Genomic DNA, 15,781 nt, shown 5'->3' with positions numbered 1-15,781 from the left:
CAAAACAGGAGGTTGCAGCCATGGCCATCCTGGCTAATAGCCGTTCATGGACCTGTCCTCCAGGAACTTACCTAGTTCTTCTTTGAACCCTGTTATAGTCTTGGCCTTTGCAACATCCTGGGGCAAGGAGTTCCACAGGTTGAGACTGCATTGGGTGAAGAAATACTTCCTTTTGTGTGTTTTAAACCTGCTGCCTGTTAATTTCACTGGGTGACCCTTAGTTCCTGTTATGAGAGGGAGTAAATAACACTTATTTACTGTCTCCAAACCCACTGTGATTTTATAGACCTCTATCCTATCTGCCTTTTTAATCTCTTGTCATACGGAAGCTGTTTCATACTTCTAATAACTTTTGTTGCCCTTCTCTCTACCTTTTTTCATTTCTAATATAACCTTTCAGAGATGGGGCGACCAGAACTGCACCGAATATTCCAGGCAGGGGCCTACCATGGATTTCTATAGTGACATGATATTTACTATCTTGCTATTCCTTTCTAACATAGGGGTAGCTTGTTTGCCACTGCATGTTGAGTGGATCGTTTCAGAGAACTATCCCCAATGACTCCAAGATCTCTTTCTTGAGTGGTCACAGCTTGACCCCTGGGGGACACCACTATTCACCTCTCTCCACTCTGAAAACTGACCATTTATACCTACCCTTTATTTCCTCTTTTACCCAGTTACTGATCGAGGAGGGGACCTTCCCTCTTATCCGACAACAGCTGACTTTGCGTAAGAGCCTTTGGTGCGGGACCTTGTCAAAGGCTTTCTGAAAATCTAAGTACGCTACATCCGCTGGATTCCCCTTGTCCACGTGCCTATTGATCCCCTCAAACAGCTTGTCCCCAACAAGTTATGCTCATCTCTGTCTGATAATACTGGTCTTTGGTGTAGTAATAACCACTGGGCCTGGGACTGAAGTTAGACTGAAAACAGGAGTCCTGTGAGCTCTTGGCCACTCAGCTGGTCGAGAAGTGGGTTTAAATGTGTGATTACACACCACAGGTAGTGGTTCTGCATTTGTTGTTTGAGTTCCTTCGGAAGGCTTAGGGGCTGCCCTCCAGTCCAGGTGACTCATTTGTGTTGGATTTATCAATTCTAACACCTCCTCCCGCGATGCCTCAGTGTGGGGCAGTTCCTCACAGTGGCCCGGCTCTACCCAAGGTGGCCACTCTGAGAGCAGTGCCCCGGCCTGAGGAAGGGCTGCGCGAGCTAAAAGCTGGCCTCTCTCTTCAACAGAGGTTAGTTGGATACGATCTCCTGCCCCTTGTATCCCTCATTGCTTGTGACCAACGCAGCTACAGCACACATCAAGGTGAATACGAGGACCCCACTCCCCTCCCAGAGCGGGGGAGAGAACCCAGGAGTCCTGGCTCCAAGCCCCCCTGCTCTGACCCACCAGTCCCCACTCCCCTCCCAGAGCCGGGGAGGGAACCCAGGAGTCCGGGCTCCCTGCCCCCACTGCTCTAACCCACCAGCCCTCACTCCCCTCCCAGAGCCGGGGAGAGAACCCAGGAGTCCTGGCTCCCAACCCCCCTGCTCTGACCTACCAGCCCCCACTCCCCTCCCAGAGCCGGGGAGGGAACCCAGGAGTCCGGGCTCCCTGCCCCCACTGCTCTAACCCACCAGCCCTCACTCCCCTCCCAGAGCCGGGGAGAGAACCCAGGAGTCCTGGCTCCCAACCCCCCTGCTCTGACCCACCAGCCCCCACTCCCCTCCCAGAGCCGGGGAGGGAACCCAGGAGTCCGGGCTCCCTGCCCCCACTGCTCTAACCCACCAGCCCTCACTCCCCTCCCAGAGCCGGGGAGAGAACCCAGGAGTCCTGGCTCCCAGCCCCCACCCTGCTCTAACCCACCAGCCCTCACTCCCCTCCCAGAGCCGGGGAGGGAACCCAGGAGTCCTGGCTCCCAGCCCCCACCCTGCTCTAACCCACCAGCCCTCACTCCCCTCCCAGAGCCAGGGAGAGAACCCAGGAGTCCGGGCTCCCCGCCCCCACTCCCTTCCCAGAGCAGGGAATAGAGCCTGAGAGTCCTGACCCCTGCCCTTTCTCTGGAGCTACCCCAGCCCAGCATCCCCTCGCTGCACCCTTGTGACACATAAAAGGGGAGGGCGCCGCCGGCAGGCTGGGGTGTCGATTTGTAACCTGCTTTCGCAGGGGCGGGGTGAGGCCGGGGGAGCCTCCCCCCGCACAGCAGAGCCCCCAGCCCGTCCCGTGGCCGGAGCAGCAGTGAGCAGGCGCCAGCGTCGCTCCAGCAGGAGTTTATTGGCGGGGAGGGGAGAGGGCCGGGAGGGGGCCGCGCCCCCCGGGCCGAGGGCTCAGAAGAAGAGCCCGCGCATGCGGCGCCCGATGCCCTGCCGGTCGTACAGGATGTTGAACTTGTTGACAAACTGGTTCATGGTATTGCAGGTTTTGGTGATGGTGCCCAGGTAGGCCATGAGCCCCACATCGTTGCATTGCTGTGGGGGAGGGAGGGCAAGGGGGTTAGTGATGCTCTCGGCCCCCCACAGCCCTGGGGAGACGGCTTCCTGCCCCCCCAGCCTCCCCTCCCCAGCCCTGGGGAGACGGCTTCCTGCCCCCCCAGCCTCCCCTCCCCCGCTGGGGAGACGGCTTCCTGCCCCCCCAGCCTCCTCCCCAGCCTGGGAGACTGCTTCCTGCCCCCCCAGCCTCCCTCCCCAGCCCTGGGGAGACTGCTTCCTGCCCACCCCCCCCAGCCTCCCCTCCCCAGCCCTGGGAGACTGCTTCCTGCCCCCCCCCCAGCTCCCCTCCCCAGCCCTGGGAGACTGCTTCCTGCCCCCCCCCCCAGCCTCCCCTCCCCAGCCCTGGGGAGACGGCTTCCTGCCCCCCAGCCTCCCCTCCCACACTAGAGAGACGCTTCCTGCCCCCCCCCCCCAGCCTCCCCTCCCCAGCCCTGGGGAGACGGCTTCCTGCCCCCCCAGCCTCCCCTCCCCAGCACTAGGGAGACGGCTTCCCACCTGCCAGCAACCCCAGCAGAGATGCTCCCGCCCCGGTCCCTGCCTGCCCCGGCCCAGACGCCCTCCAACCCCTGCTCGCCCCCACGCCAGACACCCAGCCCCCTGCCCGCCCCACCACAAACATCCCCCCAGCCCAGATGCCCCAGCCCGCCCTCACGTCATAGAAGTCGGTCTTGAACTTGTCGGTGCTGAGGACAGGAAGGCAGTGGCAGAGGGCATAGGCCTCACGCAGGATCTCGTGGTTGAAGGGCACCTCGCCTGGGGGGGCAGGGGAGAGACAGTTAAAGGGGGCAGCACCAGGGACCCTGCCCCACCTGGCGGGGGGTGGGGGGCAGCCCAGGCCTGACACACCAGGGCCATGGGCTCAGCGTCAGAGCTAAGGGGGCAGCGCAGCCCAGGGCCCCGACGCACCAGGCGGGTGCTGGAGCTAATGGGGGGCCCTGATGAACGGAATGGGAGGGAGTGGGGGTCGAGGCGCGCAGCCCGGGCCCTCACCTGCCTCTGAGGCCTTGACATACTCCAGGATGAGCTTGACCCGACTGTGGAGCATCTTGATGGCGCTGTGCTGGGCGATCAGGTGCTCAGCCACTGGGAGAGATAGGGCAGGGTCAGGAGGCTCCGCCCCCCGGCGACTCACCCCTGAAGTCCCCCATCTCCAGTGTCCCCTGCACGCGCACCCCTGGGGAGTCCTCCCCTACCCCCCCCCCCCCCCGGCTCACCTGTGGAGTTCTCCCCGCTGCCGGTCGCCGTCATTCGGGCCACGTGGTCGACCCCGATGCGCTCTGCTTCCTCTGTGGCCAGTGTGTAGGTCAGCTCCGCAAACAGCATGGTGGCCTGGGGGCAAGGGGGGGTCAGGAGGCTTTGGGCCGGAACCAGCCCCTCCCCCTAGGGAACACGCACAGCCGGGGGGGCCTGGGGGAAGGTACTTACCTCTCCATTGATGATGTCGATCACTGACTCAAAGACACTGACTGGCAGCTGGGGACAGAGAGCAAGAAATACCCTGATACACTGCACACAGACGCCCTTCGCCCCACAGCGAGAGGGGTAGGACAGGCTGAGACGCGGCCCCCCTGGGGTGAGGTACGAGGCTGATTATACGGGGACCCCTCACCCAGCTCTGAGATGCAACTTATTCTGGGGGGGGGGCGCGCAGGGGCTGTTCATACGGGGACCCCTCGCTTGGCACTGAGACGTGGCCCCTCTGGGGTGAGACGTGGGGGCTGGTTCTACAGGGACCCCTCACCTGACACTGAGACATGGCCCCTCTGGGGTGGGGCACAAGGGCTACTGAGTGGTGGTTTGAGACAGGAAGTGAAGGGAAATTCCGTACGCAGCCAAAGCTGCAGGGGGCAGGGAGGACAGACGCCCTCGAGCCAGACTTCACTCCTTGGGGCAGGTGGGGGGCTGGTTTCCCTTCCCCTACTGACCGGGCCCCAGGCAGCCCCCTCTGGATCAGGCTGTTAGTGGGGGGGAGGGGGGTACTCACATCCGTGTGCTTGGTCATGGGGTTCAGCTTCAGGAAGAGGGGGCTCTCGATGATCTCGCACACCTGGGCTCGGGGAAAGGCGACCATGAGCATGGTGCGTGTCAATGTCAGGCCCCGCCCCGCCCCCCACTGCACACAGGCTGCCAGCACCCAGGGGCTCCACCAAAGACCCCCGGTGTAGGAGGGTCCCTCCCCTGCCACGTGGGGTCAGAGGGACTCTGGGACTTTGAAATGGCAGCTCCCGCTATTGCTTAGTGGCGGGCGGGTGGGGGCAGCTGGGAGCCAGGACTCCTGGGTTCTCTCCCCGGCTCTGGGAGGGGAGTGGGGGCTGATGGGTTAGAGCGGGGGGGCCGGGAGCCAGGACTCCTGGGTTCTCTCCCCAGCTCTGGGAGGGGAGTAGGGGCTGATGGGTTAGAGCAGAGGGGGCTGGGAGCCAGGACTCCTGGGTTCTCGCCCCGGCTCTGGGAGGGGAGCGGGGGCTGGTGGGTTAGAGCAGGGGGGTTGGGAGCCAGGACTCCTGGGTTCTCTCCCCAGCTCTGGGAGGGGAGCGGGGGGGCTGGGAGCCAGGACTCCTGGGTTCTCTCCCCAGCTCTGTGAGAGGAGTAGGGGCTGATGGGTTAGAGCAGAGGGGGCTGGGAGCCAGGACTCCTGGGTTCTCTCCCCGGCTCTGGGAGGGGAGTGGGGGCTGATGGGTTAGAGCAGGGGGGGCTGGGAGCCAGGACTCCTGGGTTCTCTCCCCAGCTCTGTGAGAGGAGTGGGGGCTGACCTGTTTATGGACGTGGATGTCAGACTGGTCCGGGGGGCCACCCGTCGTGTACCAGCCCAGGAACTCCATATCCTTGAAGACCTGTTTGACTGGGTGGTGGAGGAAGAGAGGAACACGGTTAGCGGGGGGGGGCAGATCCCAGCCCCCACCCGCTCCTGCAACTCAGGGCTCTACAGACAGTCAGGCCAGCAGGGCCCATTCGATCCTCAAGTCTGAGCTCTGCAGGCCAGAGACTCTCGCCCAGTTCCCCCGCGTCGTGTTTGGCTCAAAAGCCTCCTGCCTGGCCTGGAACCATCACCAGACTGAGAATCCCCCGTGCCCCAGGATTCACCCTCCCGGCTGGGGATCTGCCCCCTCTTTCTAACCTGGACTGCTCTGGTTTTAGCTTCCACCGGTTCTTGTTCTACTCATGCTCAAAGAGCCCTTTCGTACCTGGTGTACCTTCTCCCATGTCACCTTTCTCCCCATGAAGGGTCTTCGTACCATCACCAAATCAGCCCCGTCTGCTTGCTGACAAAGAACACCGGCCGGGTGGGGTAAGCGTCTCACTGGAGAACATTTCCCCAGCCTCCGAAGCAGCAGCGTGGCTCCTTCCTGACCCCCTTTTAAAACGCGGACACCGGGACTGGACACTGTGTGCAGAGGTAAAATCCCCTCCCTGCCCTGCCCGCTACGCCCTGGTTACACACTGACCCCCTGCCAAAGCATCACACCCCCATTCCTACTCCACCTGCCAGGCCCTGATACTGCTGCCATGTAGCACCAGGCCCCTCCGCACTGTGCCCATGCAGTCGCCTCAGGGAGGGAGAGCCGCTCGGCCCACCAGCCCCCCGTCCCCCCCGTGCGCACTCACACTGCTCCTCCTTGGTGTAGTAGTACTCCTTGTCGATGACAATGTTCTCCTCCACCGTGTGGGACAGCAGCTCGAAGGAGTTCATCACCTCGATGTTCCGGCCCTCCTGCCGCCCGATCAGCGCCCCGATCACTGGCAGACACGGTGGAGGGGTGTCATGGGGAGCCAGGACCCTCTCGGGACAGGAATCACGGGCCTGGACCCTCAGAACACAGGAACCCGCTGCTTTACCGGCTGGACCCTCCCTCCCTGGCTCAGTGGGGGTGCGGGGCACAAATGCAGCCTTAAGCAGCAGATGCCCCCACAGCCCGGCAGGACCGGAGGTCTAGGGGCAAGGTGTGCCCTGACTCCCAAGAGCAGCTGTGAAGGGAACAGGGGGTGGGGTCCTCAGAGCAGCGCTGGGACGGGACCCAGCCGGGTGTCATGCCGGGAGGCTTGGCCTGCGTCCGGGGGATCCCCGGGCTGGCGGCTGCCGGAGCGGGGGGCCGCCGCGAGGCTTGGCCTGCGTCCGGGGGGACCCCGGGCTGGCGGCTGCCGGAGCTGGGGGCCGCCGGGAGGCTTGGCCTGCGTCCGGGGGGACCCCGGGCTGGCGGCTGCCGGAGCTGGGGGCCGCCGGGAGGCTTGGCCTGCGTCCGGGGGGACCCCGGGCTGGCGGCTGCCGGAGCTGGGGGCCGCCGGGAGGCTTGGCCTGCGTCCGGGGGGACCCCGGGCTGGCGGCTGCCGGAGCTGGGGGCCGCCGGGAGGCTTGGCCTGCGTCCGGGGGGACCCCGGGCTGGCGGCTGCCGGAGCTGGGGGCCGCCGGGAGGCTTGGCCTGCGTCCGGGGGGCCCCGGGCTGGCGGCTGCCGGAGCGGGGGGCCGCCGCGAGGCTTGGCCTGCTTCCGGGGGGCCCCGGGCTGGCGGCTGCCGGAGCGGGGGGCCGCCGCGAGGCTTGGCCTGCGTCCGGGGGGCCCCGGGGCTGGCGGCTGCTGGAGCGGGGGCCGCCGGGAGGCTTGGCCTGCGTCCGGGGGGCCCCTGGGCTGGCGGCTGCAGGAGCGGGGGCCGCCGGGAGGCTTGGCCTGCGTCCGGGGGGCCCCGGGCTGGCGGCTGCAGGAGCGGGGGCCGCCGGGAGGCTTGGCCTGCGTCCGGGGGGCCCCGGGCTGGCGGCTGCCGGAGCGGGGGCCGCCGGGAGGCTTGGCCTGCGTCCGGGGGGCCCCGGGGCTGGCGGCTGCCGGAGCGGGGGCCGCCGGGAGGCTTGGCCTGCGTCCGGGGGGCCCCGGGCTGGCGGCTGCCGGAGCGGGGGCCGCCGGGAGGCTTGGCCTGCGTCCGGGGGGCCCCGGGGCTGGCGGCTGCCGGAGCGGGGGGCCGCCGGGAGGCTTGGCCTGCGTCCGGGGGGCCCCGGGCTGGCGGCTGCCGGAGCGGGGGGCCGCCGGGAGGCTTGGCCTGCGTCCGGGGGGCCCCGGGCTGGCGGCTGCCGGAGCGGGGGCCGCCGGGAGCTGGAGCGGGGCGGGCGAGGAGGCCGGTACCTTGCACGGGGCGCCCCTCCTGCGAGCGCATGCGGATCCAGTGGTCGGAGATGTTGAGGATCACCAGCGGGTGCAGGGCCACCGAGACGCTGCCCGTCACGCCCGACGCCATGACGGTGGGGAGCACTGGGGGGGACAACGCGGTCAGCGGGGCGGGGGGCGGCTGGGGGGAGGGAAACAATTGGGGTGGGGCAGTGAGCCCCACTGGAGACCCTGCCCCTCGGGGGGGGTCTCGAGGGCAGACTGGGGCGGGGGGGTGGGTCCAAGGGGAAGGGGGCAGGCCCATGAGAGGGGCGGGGCCCCAAAGGGAGGGGGTGGGGTCTCTCAGGGGCTGGGCACAAGGGGAAGGGGAGGAGTCTCGTAGGGGGCGTGGCCTATTGGAAGGGGCGTGGCCCGCACGAGGCCACTCTGGGGCGGGCCTGAGGGGAAAGGAGGGGGTGGGGCCTCTGAGAAGGCGGGGGTCCCCAGGGGCGGGGCGAGAGGGACCTCGGAGGGGGCGGGGTCTGCGCGAGGAGGGGTTCCAGAGGGGGCGTGGCCCGAGGGGAGGGGGCGGGGTCTGCACGCGGAAGGGTTCCAGAGGGGGCGTGGCCCAAGAGGAAGGGTCTGCGCGCGGAGGAGTTCCTGAGAGGGCGGGGCCCGAGGGGAGGGGCGGGGTCTGCGCGCGGAGGGGTTCCTGAGGGGGCGGGGCCCGAGGGGAGGGGCGGGGTCTGCGGGCGGAGGGTTTCCTGAGGGGGCGGGGCCCGAGGGGAGGGGCGGGGTCTGCGCGCGGAGGGGTTCCTGAGGGGGCGGGGCCCGAGGGGAGGGGCGGGGTCTGCGCGCGGAGGGGTTCCTGAGGGGGCGGGGCCCGAGGGGAGGGGCGGGGTCTCGCTGGCCTCCTCCGGCCCCGCCCGGGGCGGGCCGGTACCTGCCGCGTCCACCTCCATCCCGCCGGCCCCGGAGCCCCCGTTGCTCCCCGCCGCCGAGCAGGAGGCCCCGGCCGCCGCCGCCGCCATCTTGACGCCGTTTGTCCCGGCGCGGCCGCCGTAGCCAAGTCCCTGCGCTCTGCGCCTGCGCCCTACGGCCGCCGCTTTAGGGAGCCCCGCCCCCTCCCCCGCGCGCCAGCTTCTGGCGCATGCGCTGTGCGAGGGCGGGAGGCCGCCGGCGTCCGGAGCATGCGCATTAGCAAAGGTTAGAGCTCCTGTGGCCATAGGAGTTTGCGCCGCGGCCCCGCGCATGCGTGGAGGGAACCGATGCTTCACGTGCGGCGCTTCGGTTCCCGCCCCGGCGCAGGGCGGCTGGGAACGGGCCCCCCCCCGGGCCCCCCCGTGCTCTGCCCCCCCCCGGCACCGCCCCCCTGCGGCCCCCCCGCTCCTCCTCCCACCCCGGGGCCCCCTTCACCGCCCCCCCCACTCCGCCCCCCCTCGGCACCGCCCCCCTGCTCTGCCACCCCCGCGGCCCCCCCGCTCCTCCTCCCACCCCGGGGCCCCCTTCACCGCCCCCCCCACTCCGCCCCCCCTCGGCACCGCCCCCCCTGCTCTGCCACCCCCGCGGCCCCCCCGCTCCTCCTCCCACCCCGGGGCCCCCTTCACCGCCCCCCCCACTCCGCCCCCCCTCGGCACCGCCCCCCCTGCTCTGCCCCCCCGCGGCCCCCCCGCTCCTCCTCCCACCCCGGGCCCCCCCTTCACCGCCCCCCCTGCTCTGCCCCCCCGCGGCCCCCCCGCTCCTCCTCCCGTCCCCGGGCCCCCCCACTCTGCTTCCCCTTCGGGCCCCCCCGTGATCTGCCCCCCTCGGCACTACCCCCCTCTCCTTCTCCCGTCCCCGGGCCCCCCTGGCACCGCCCCACCTGCTCTGCCCCCCCCCCGCGGCCCCTCTCCACCCCCCGGGCCCCCCCCGCTCCTCCTCCCATCCCCGGGCCCACCCCTTCACTGCCCCCCCCACTCTGCCTCCCCCCGGGCCCTCCCCTGCTCTGCCCCCCCTTGGCACCGCCCCCCCGCTCCTCCTCCCGCCCCCGGACCCCCCCTGCTCTGCCCCCCCTCCACCTCCTGGGCCCCCCCGCTCTGCCTCCCCACCGGGCCCCCCTCTGCTTTGCCCCCCCCGCTCCTCCTCCCGGGCCCCCCTGCTCTGCCCCCCCCCCCGCAGCCCCCCCACTCCCCCTTCCAGGCCTCCCCACGGCACCGACCCCCCTCGCTCCCTCGCCTGCCCCCAGACACCCCCCCCCGGGCCACCCCTCTGCACTGCCCCCGGACCCTCCCGCTCCCAGGCCCCCCCGGCACCGCCCCCCTCGCTCCCTCTCCTGCCCCCCCAGGCCTCCCCCGCTCTGTGCCCCCCCCGGCACTGCCCTGCTCTGCTCCCCCCCTCGGCCCCCCCCGTTCCTCCTCCCGGGCCCCCCCCCCCGGCACCGCCTCCCCGCTCCCTTGCCTGCCCCCAGACCCCCCCGGACCCTCCCGCTCCCCCTGCCCCTCCCACTTCCAGGACAGCCCCCGGCACCGGCCCCCTCGCTCCCTCTCCTGCCCCCCTGGGCTCCTCCTCCCGCCCCCCCCCCGGCACCAGGCTCCGTCCCCAGACCCTCCCCTGCTCCACCCCCAGCACCGCCCCCCTCACTCCCTCTCCTGCCCCCAGACCCCCCCCCCCGGGCCGCCCCTCTGTACTGCCCCCGGACTCTTCTGGCCCCGGGCCCCCCCCCCCCACTCCCCTTCCCGCCCCCTCGCTCCCTCTCTTGCCCCCCCCTGCACAACCCCCGGGCCCCCCTGCTCCCCCTCCCGGGCCCCCTCCCATTCCTACTCCTGCACACACCCTATCACATCAACACGTTGCATGCGCACACACCCCGTCACGCACACACAACACGTCGCACAACGCGTTGCACGTGCGCACACACCTCATCGCGCACACACCTTGTCTCTCACACAACACGTTGCACACCCCGTCGCACACCCCGTCACTCACGCACAACACGTCGCACACCCCGTCACTCACGCACAACACGTCGCACACCCCGTTGCACGTACACACACAACACGTCGCACGCCCACCCGTCGTGCACACAGAGCGTGTTGCACAACATGTCGCACGCGCACAGCACGTTGCGCAACACCCCTGGGGTTGGACACACCTGCCACACACGGCACCTCACCACGATCATGCACACGCCACACCCTCACACACAACACATCACAATCACACACACGCAGGCCACCGTCACTGTTGTACACCATATTCACACCCAACGCCCACTTCTCACGTACAGTACCGCTCACAGCCATACCCCCCCTCCTGATACACCCAGCCCCACACATCTCACGTATCACATGACATTCACGCCCGCCCCCTCACATCTCACGTGCGACCACACCACAGTCACATACCACACTCACCCCCACCCCACCGCAATGTCACACCCACAGCAGCAGGAAGCTGGTCTCAGAAGCATTTTGCAACCAATCATTACTTAATAATGGGAATTTCCCAGCCCTGCGGCTGTTTCCCGTCAGTCCCGTTCCCCCACCCTGCCCCGGGCACAAGACGGGGGCTTCCCGCTCCCCTGGCCCGGCCTGCGGGCAAATCGGCCAAAAATAATTTGTGCCACGTTGGGGGAGGGGTGAAAAGGACAGCAAAACGCAGGTTGGGTGTGTCAGGCTGAGTGGGAAGGCGTGCGTGGGTGTGAGCAGAGGTGTGCAGGTGTCAGTGCAAGTGTGTAAGGTGTACAGGGCGTAGGTGTGAGTGAAGGCGTATCGTGTGTGCATGAGAGGGTGTGCAGGAAGAAAGGGTATGAATGTGTTGAACTGCGGGGGGGGTGTGCGCGTGCATGTGCCTTTGTGTGTTTGGGTTAGTGTGTGTGGGTTTTTATGGTGCGAGGGTGTCTGTTTACACGGCTGTGAGTGTGTGTGCAGTGCATCAGTGTGCATTTGTGTCTGTGTCTCGTGTGTGTGTATGTGAGTGAGCGGGAAGCTGAGAGTGTGCCTGTGTGTGTGTGTTCAGTCGGGGGGGGGGAGTGGCAGACAGCAGCTGGTCTGTATGTAGGTGTAACGCCCATCGGCTGAGGCCCCCCTCCCTGGGGGGGCTTTCACCCCAAAGGGAGAGGAGCTGCCGGCTCCAGGAACAGCAGGGTCACTAGATGCCCAGGGACAGACTTGGTGCCCCTCGGCCATGGAGCCAGCAGCCTCGCCCCAAACACAGGGACCCCCAAGCGATAACTTGCCGGGACCCCTTGCAGCCCCCCAGGGCTGGTCTTATTGGGGATCAGCCCCCACCCCTCCAAGGCAAATCGTCTGCCCAGGGTTAAGGTGTTCTCCCCTCCCCGCTGGGGAACCTCCTCCCTGGCTAAGGGGCGGGATTAGGGTGTTCTCACTTCCCCCCCCACATCCCTCCCGGGCCTCCACCCTGGCAGGGGGTGGGCATAACTGGACAGGCGGGTCGAGCAGCCCAGTTTGTCTGAGCCTGGACTCTCCCCAGAGAAGCCGCAGGATCCTGGTTCCCATGGACGGGGTGAGTCAAAGCCACTCTGGGGGTCGATGGGTCTCCCTGGGTCCGGGGCGGGGGAGATGGTCTGGTTGGGACAGGTGGGGAAGGGTTGGGTTGGGGCAGGGGATCCCTGGATCTAGGACAGCTGGGAGAAGGGAGGGATGCCTGGGGCTGCGTTACACTTGGGGGGGGAAGGGGTCCTCTGAAGGGTTGAGGGCAGGTCCCACCCATGGGGAGCTTGCTCCTGCTGTGGGGCCCCACCCAGGTGCTGAGAGGCTGAGCAGAGAGTGGGAAGTTTTGGGGGACACAGGGCAGAGGGAGGCACCATGGTGGAGAAGGGGGCTGGGGTTCCCTCATCCTGCTATGGGAACAAGGGGTTGTGGGATGCAGTGGGGGAAGGAGAGGGCCCCTGGGGGCAGGTTACCCCAGAACTGACACATGGTGGGGGGTCACCCCATCCCCTGCATCCTGACCCCCCTGGGTGTCCTGTCCCGGGGGTCAGTCAGGCTCGGGAATCTCTGTCCCTAGGGCAGCTCATTTCACCCCTCAGCCACCCCCGCTGCCACTGGGTATGGGGCTGAGCAGGGTTTAAAACAGGATGTGTGTGGGGGGGGGGCGGGGTTATATGGAGAATGACAACATCCAGAGTTATCCCAGGAGACCCCCACTCCCCTCCCAGACCCGGGGAGAGAACCCAGGCGTCCTGGCTCCCAGCCCCCCTGCTCTAACCCACCAGCCCCCGCTCCCCTCCCCGAGCCGGGGAGAGAACCCAGGCGTCCTGGCTTCCAGCCCCCCTGCTCTAACCCACCAGCCCCCTCTCCCCTCCCAGAGCTGGGGAGAGAACCCAGGAGTCCTGTGGGCAGCCAGGTGATGGGGGGTTTGGCGCAGGCAGAGGGAACTCACTCTACCAGCTGGCGCCCAAATTTCTTCCTGCCCATCCCATCGCAGCCTGGCTTTGACCCCCGGTCCCTGCTGGCCTCCTCCCCTCCCGCAGCGGGCAGCCCCGCCTGTGTGCGCAGCAGGGTGCAGATCCCGTTAAGCAGCATATGGGTTGCGACACCGCTCCTCGGTGCCAGGCCACCCCCTCCCCTTGCACCCTGGGCATTCCTAGCATCCTCCTTTGCAGCTCCCTCCCGGGCTCTTCCCAGGGCTCTGGGATCCAGGGGCAGCCCCCTGCCTGCACATGGGGGTGGGGGGGAGCTCAGTTCTTGGGCGCTAACGGGGCCCCCTGGGACACAGCCCCCCCCCCCCCCCCCCCCGGGGACCCTGCGCTGGGATGCAAACAAGGAGATTCCTAGGCCCCAGCCGACGTGTAACTGCACAAAGCCAACCGTAGAGTCGGGAGTGAGGGGCACCGGCAGAGCTGGGTGGCAGGGCTGGGCTGGGCTGTGGGTCGGGAATGAGGGGCGCCGGCAGAGCTGGGGGGCAGGGCTGGGCTGGGCTGCGGGTCAGGAGTGAGGGGCGCCGGCAGGGCTGGGCTGGCAGGGCTGGGCTGGGCTGTGGGTCGGGAGTGAGGGGCGCCGGCAGAGCTGGGGGCAGGGTTGGGCTGGGCTGCGGGTCAGGAGTGAGGGCTGGCCGAGCTCTGTGTGGGTTTTAACCTCCCTCCCTCCCTCCCTCCCAGCCTCGCTGGATCCTGGCCGCGAACGCCTCGGCGCTGCCCCCCAACGAGACGGGCTGCGGGGAACAGGCCGACTTCCAGTACGTGCTGTTCCCCGTGGTTTACAGCCTGGTCTTCGTGCTGGGCCTGGCCGGGAACCTCTCCGTGCTCTGGTATTTCCTGCGCACCCGGACGGCCACCGCCCCGGCCAACATCTTCCTGGCGAACCTGGCGTCCCTCGACCTGATCTTCGTGCTGACCCTGCCCTTCCGCGTGGCCTACCACGCCCTGCGCAACGACTGGGTGTTCGGGGAGGCCCTGTGCAAGATCACCGGCTCCCTCTTCTACGCCAACCTGTACGGCAGTTCCCTCTTCCTCACCTGCATCTGCCTGGAGCGCTACGTGGCCGTGGTGCACCCGCTGCGCTCGCTGCGCCTGCGCCGGCCCCTCTACCGCGTGGCCAGCTGCCTGGCCATCTGGGCCCTGCTGGCCGTGGCCGTGCTCTACCTGACACTGCGGGGCCCCCTGACCCGCCCCTTCCCCGACGGGCGCCTGGCCTGCCTGGAGAACTTCTCCAGCGGCTCCTGGAAGGGCCGGATCTCCAGGGTCAGCCTCTTCGCTGCCGCCGTGGGCTTCGTGGTGCCCCTGGCGCTCATCGGCGTCTGCTACCCGCTCATCGCCCGCCGGCTGCTGGAGACGCCGGGGATGGCGCCCGGCTCGCGGGCTGCCCGGCGCAAGGCGCTGCGCACGGTGCTGGTCGTGCTGGCGGTGTTCCTGCTCTGCTTCGCCCCCTACCACGTCACCCAGGTGGTGCACACGCTGTGGCGGCTGGGGGTGCTGGAGGGCTGCCAGCTCCTCCGCGGCACCTACGCCGCCCGGCGTGTCACCATGGCCCTGACCAGCCTCAACGCCTGCCTGGACCCGCTGGTCTATTACTGCGCGGCCGAGCGCTTCGCCTGGAGCCCGCCCTGCAGAGGCCGGTGCTGCTGGGGGCGGCCGGCTGCCTCCGGGGACACCCAGGGCTCAGGGCTGCAGGCACTGGACAGTGGACCCTCCCGGGGAGCCCACGCCGAGACAGTGACCTTGTCCCACGGCACCCGTGGAGGGGCCTGAAGGGTCCCCCCGTGCTCGGGTCATGGGGAAACACCAATGGACTCCCCCCGCTTGCTGCGCCATGGACCCTGGGGCCCTGCGTCCCAGCTCTCAGTGTTACCCTCCCCCGGAGCATCGATGTTGGGTTCTCTGCTGCTGGAGAAGGGAGGGATGGTGAACAGTGTTACATGGGTGTGTACGTCCGTGTAGTATTACGTGTGCGCACAGCCGTGTGTGTGTGAGCGAGCGCACAGACGTGCCAAAGACCGAGGGGTCGGCGTCTCTCCCTTGTTCACGCCTGCCGGGACCATCAGATCTCACCAGATTGAACGGACGTTGTGTGTGCGTGCGTGGGAGGGAGCCTGTGGGTGTGATAAGTGTGACTGTGTGCACCAGGGTGTGAGTCTGTGTGCGTGTTACAGGAGCGTGTGTGTGTTTTACCCTTGTGAACGGCTGAGCTTGCATCTCCTTGGCTGTGACACTGTGTGGGACTGTCCTGTGAGGAAAGGTGTGACTCGGGAGGGTTGTATCTGCCCGTTAGGTGTGTGTCTGTGTGTGTGAAAGAGAGAGAGAAACCCTGGGCAGGGGGCACTGGGGGACACTGGCATTTGTGTGTCTTGGGGTGGAGGGAGGCAGCTGTGTATGTCTGGGGCAGTTGCAGCTAGTTGTGTGTGTGCACGACACTGCAGGGTGCTGGGTTTTGTGTGGGGTGCTGAGATGTGCGATGCTGCGTTGTGCAATGCTCTGTGTGTGTATGTGTGCGCGTGACCCTGTGCGGGGTGCTGGGGTATGTGTGTGTGATCCTGGGATGTGCGATTTGCGTCTGAACGGCTGGCGGGGAACATGTGAGTCGTGGAACCTCCCCTGTTGTGTATTTGTGTCCTGCTCCCCCTGTGCTGGCTCTTTTGTACATTTTGCACTTTCCTGCCAAGTAAAAGCAACGTTTCCATCTTCCTATGTCCCATCCCTCCCTGCGCAAACACCCCCCGGATTCGCCTCACAACACCTCAGGCTCAGCACAGGCCCCAGGGGGCCCAGGGCTGGAGTGAGGGGCCCCGGCGGAGCTGG

General features: G+C 67.7%; 2 protein-coding genes across 2 annotated transcripts; one reads left to right on the top strand and one right to left on the bottom strand.

Annotated features, from left to right (window-relative positions):
* Positions 1–2,243: 2,243 nt before the first annotated feature.
* COPS6 (COP9 signalosome subunit 6) lies at positions 2,244–8,646 on the bottom strand. Its single transcript, XM_037887647.2, has 10 exons — positions 8,489–8,646; positions 7,585–7,710; positions 6,082–6,213; positions 5,229–5,317; positions 4,463–4,525; positions 3,904–3,951; positions 3,693–3,807; positions 3,469–3,561; positions 3,131–3,231; positions 2,244–2,457 (listed from the first exon to the last, which is right to left on the bottom strand). Exons 1-10 carry the CDS (start codon positions 8,574–8,576, stop codon positions 2,317–2,319), a joined length of 996 nt encoding a protein of 331 aa, XP_037743575.1. The 5' UTR covers positions 8,577–8,646; the 3' UTR covers positions 2,244–2,316.
* Positions 8,647–10,314: 1,668 nt separating this feature from the next.
* On the top strand, positions 10,315–15,664 carry LOC119564655 (lysophosphatidic acid receptor 6). The gene is made up of 2 exons (XM_037887658.2): positions 10,315–12,048; positions 13,646–15,664. The coding sequence occupies exons 1-2, from the start codon at positions 11,710–11,712 to the stop codon at positions 14,732–14,734; spliced, it is 1,428 nt and encodes a 475-aa protein (XP_037743586.1). The 5' UTR covers positions 10,315–11,709; the 3' UTR covers positions 14,735–15,664.
* Positions 15,665–15,781: the final 117 nt, after the last annotated feature.

The sequence above is a fragment of the Chelonia mydas genome, chromosome 28 (assembly GCF_015237465.2).
Source record: "Chelonia mydas isolate rCheMyd1 chromosome 28, rCheMyd1.pri.v2, whole genome shotgun sequence".
NCBI classification, from domain to species: Eukaryota; Metazoa; Chordata; order Testudines; family Cheloniidae; genus Chelonia; species Chelonia mydas.
Note: the sequence above shows the minus strand (reverse complement) of the source record. Positions and strands in the feature narration are given on the sequence as shown.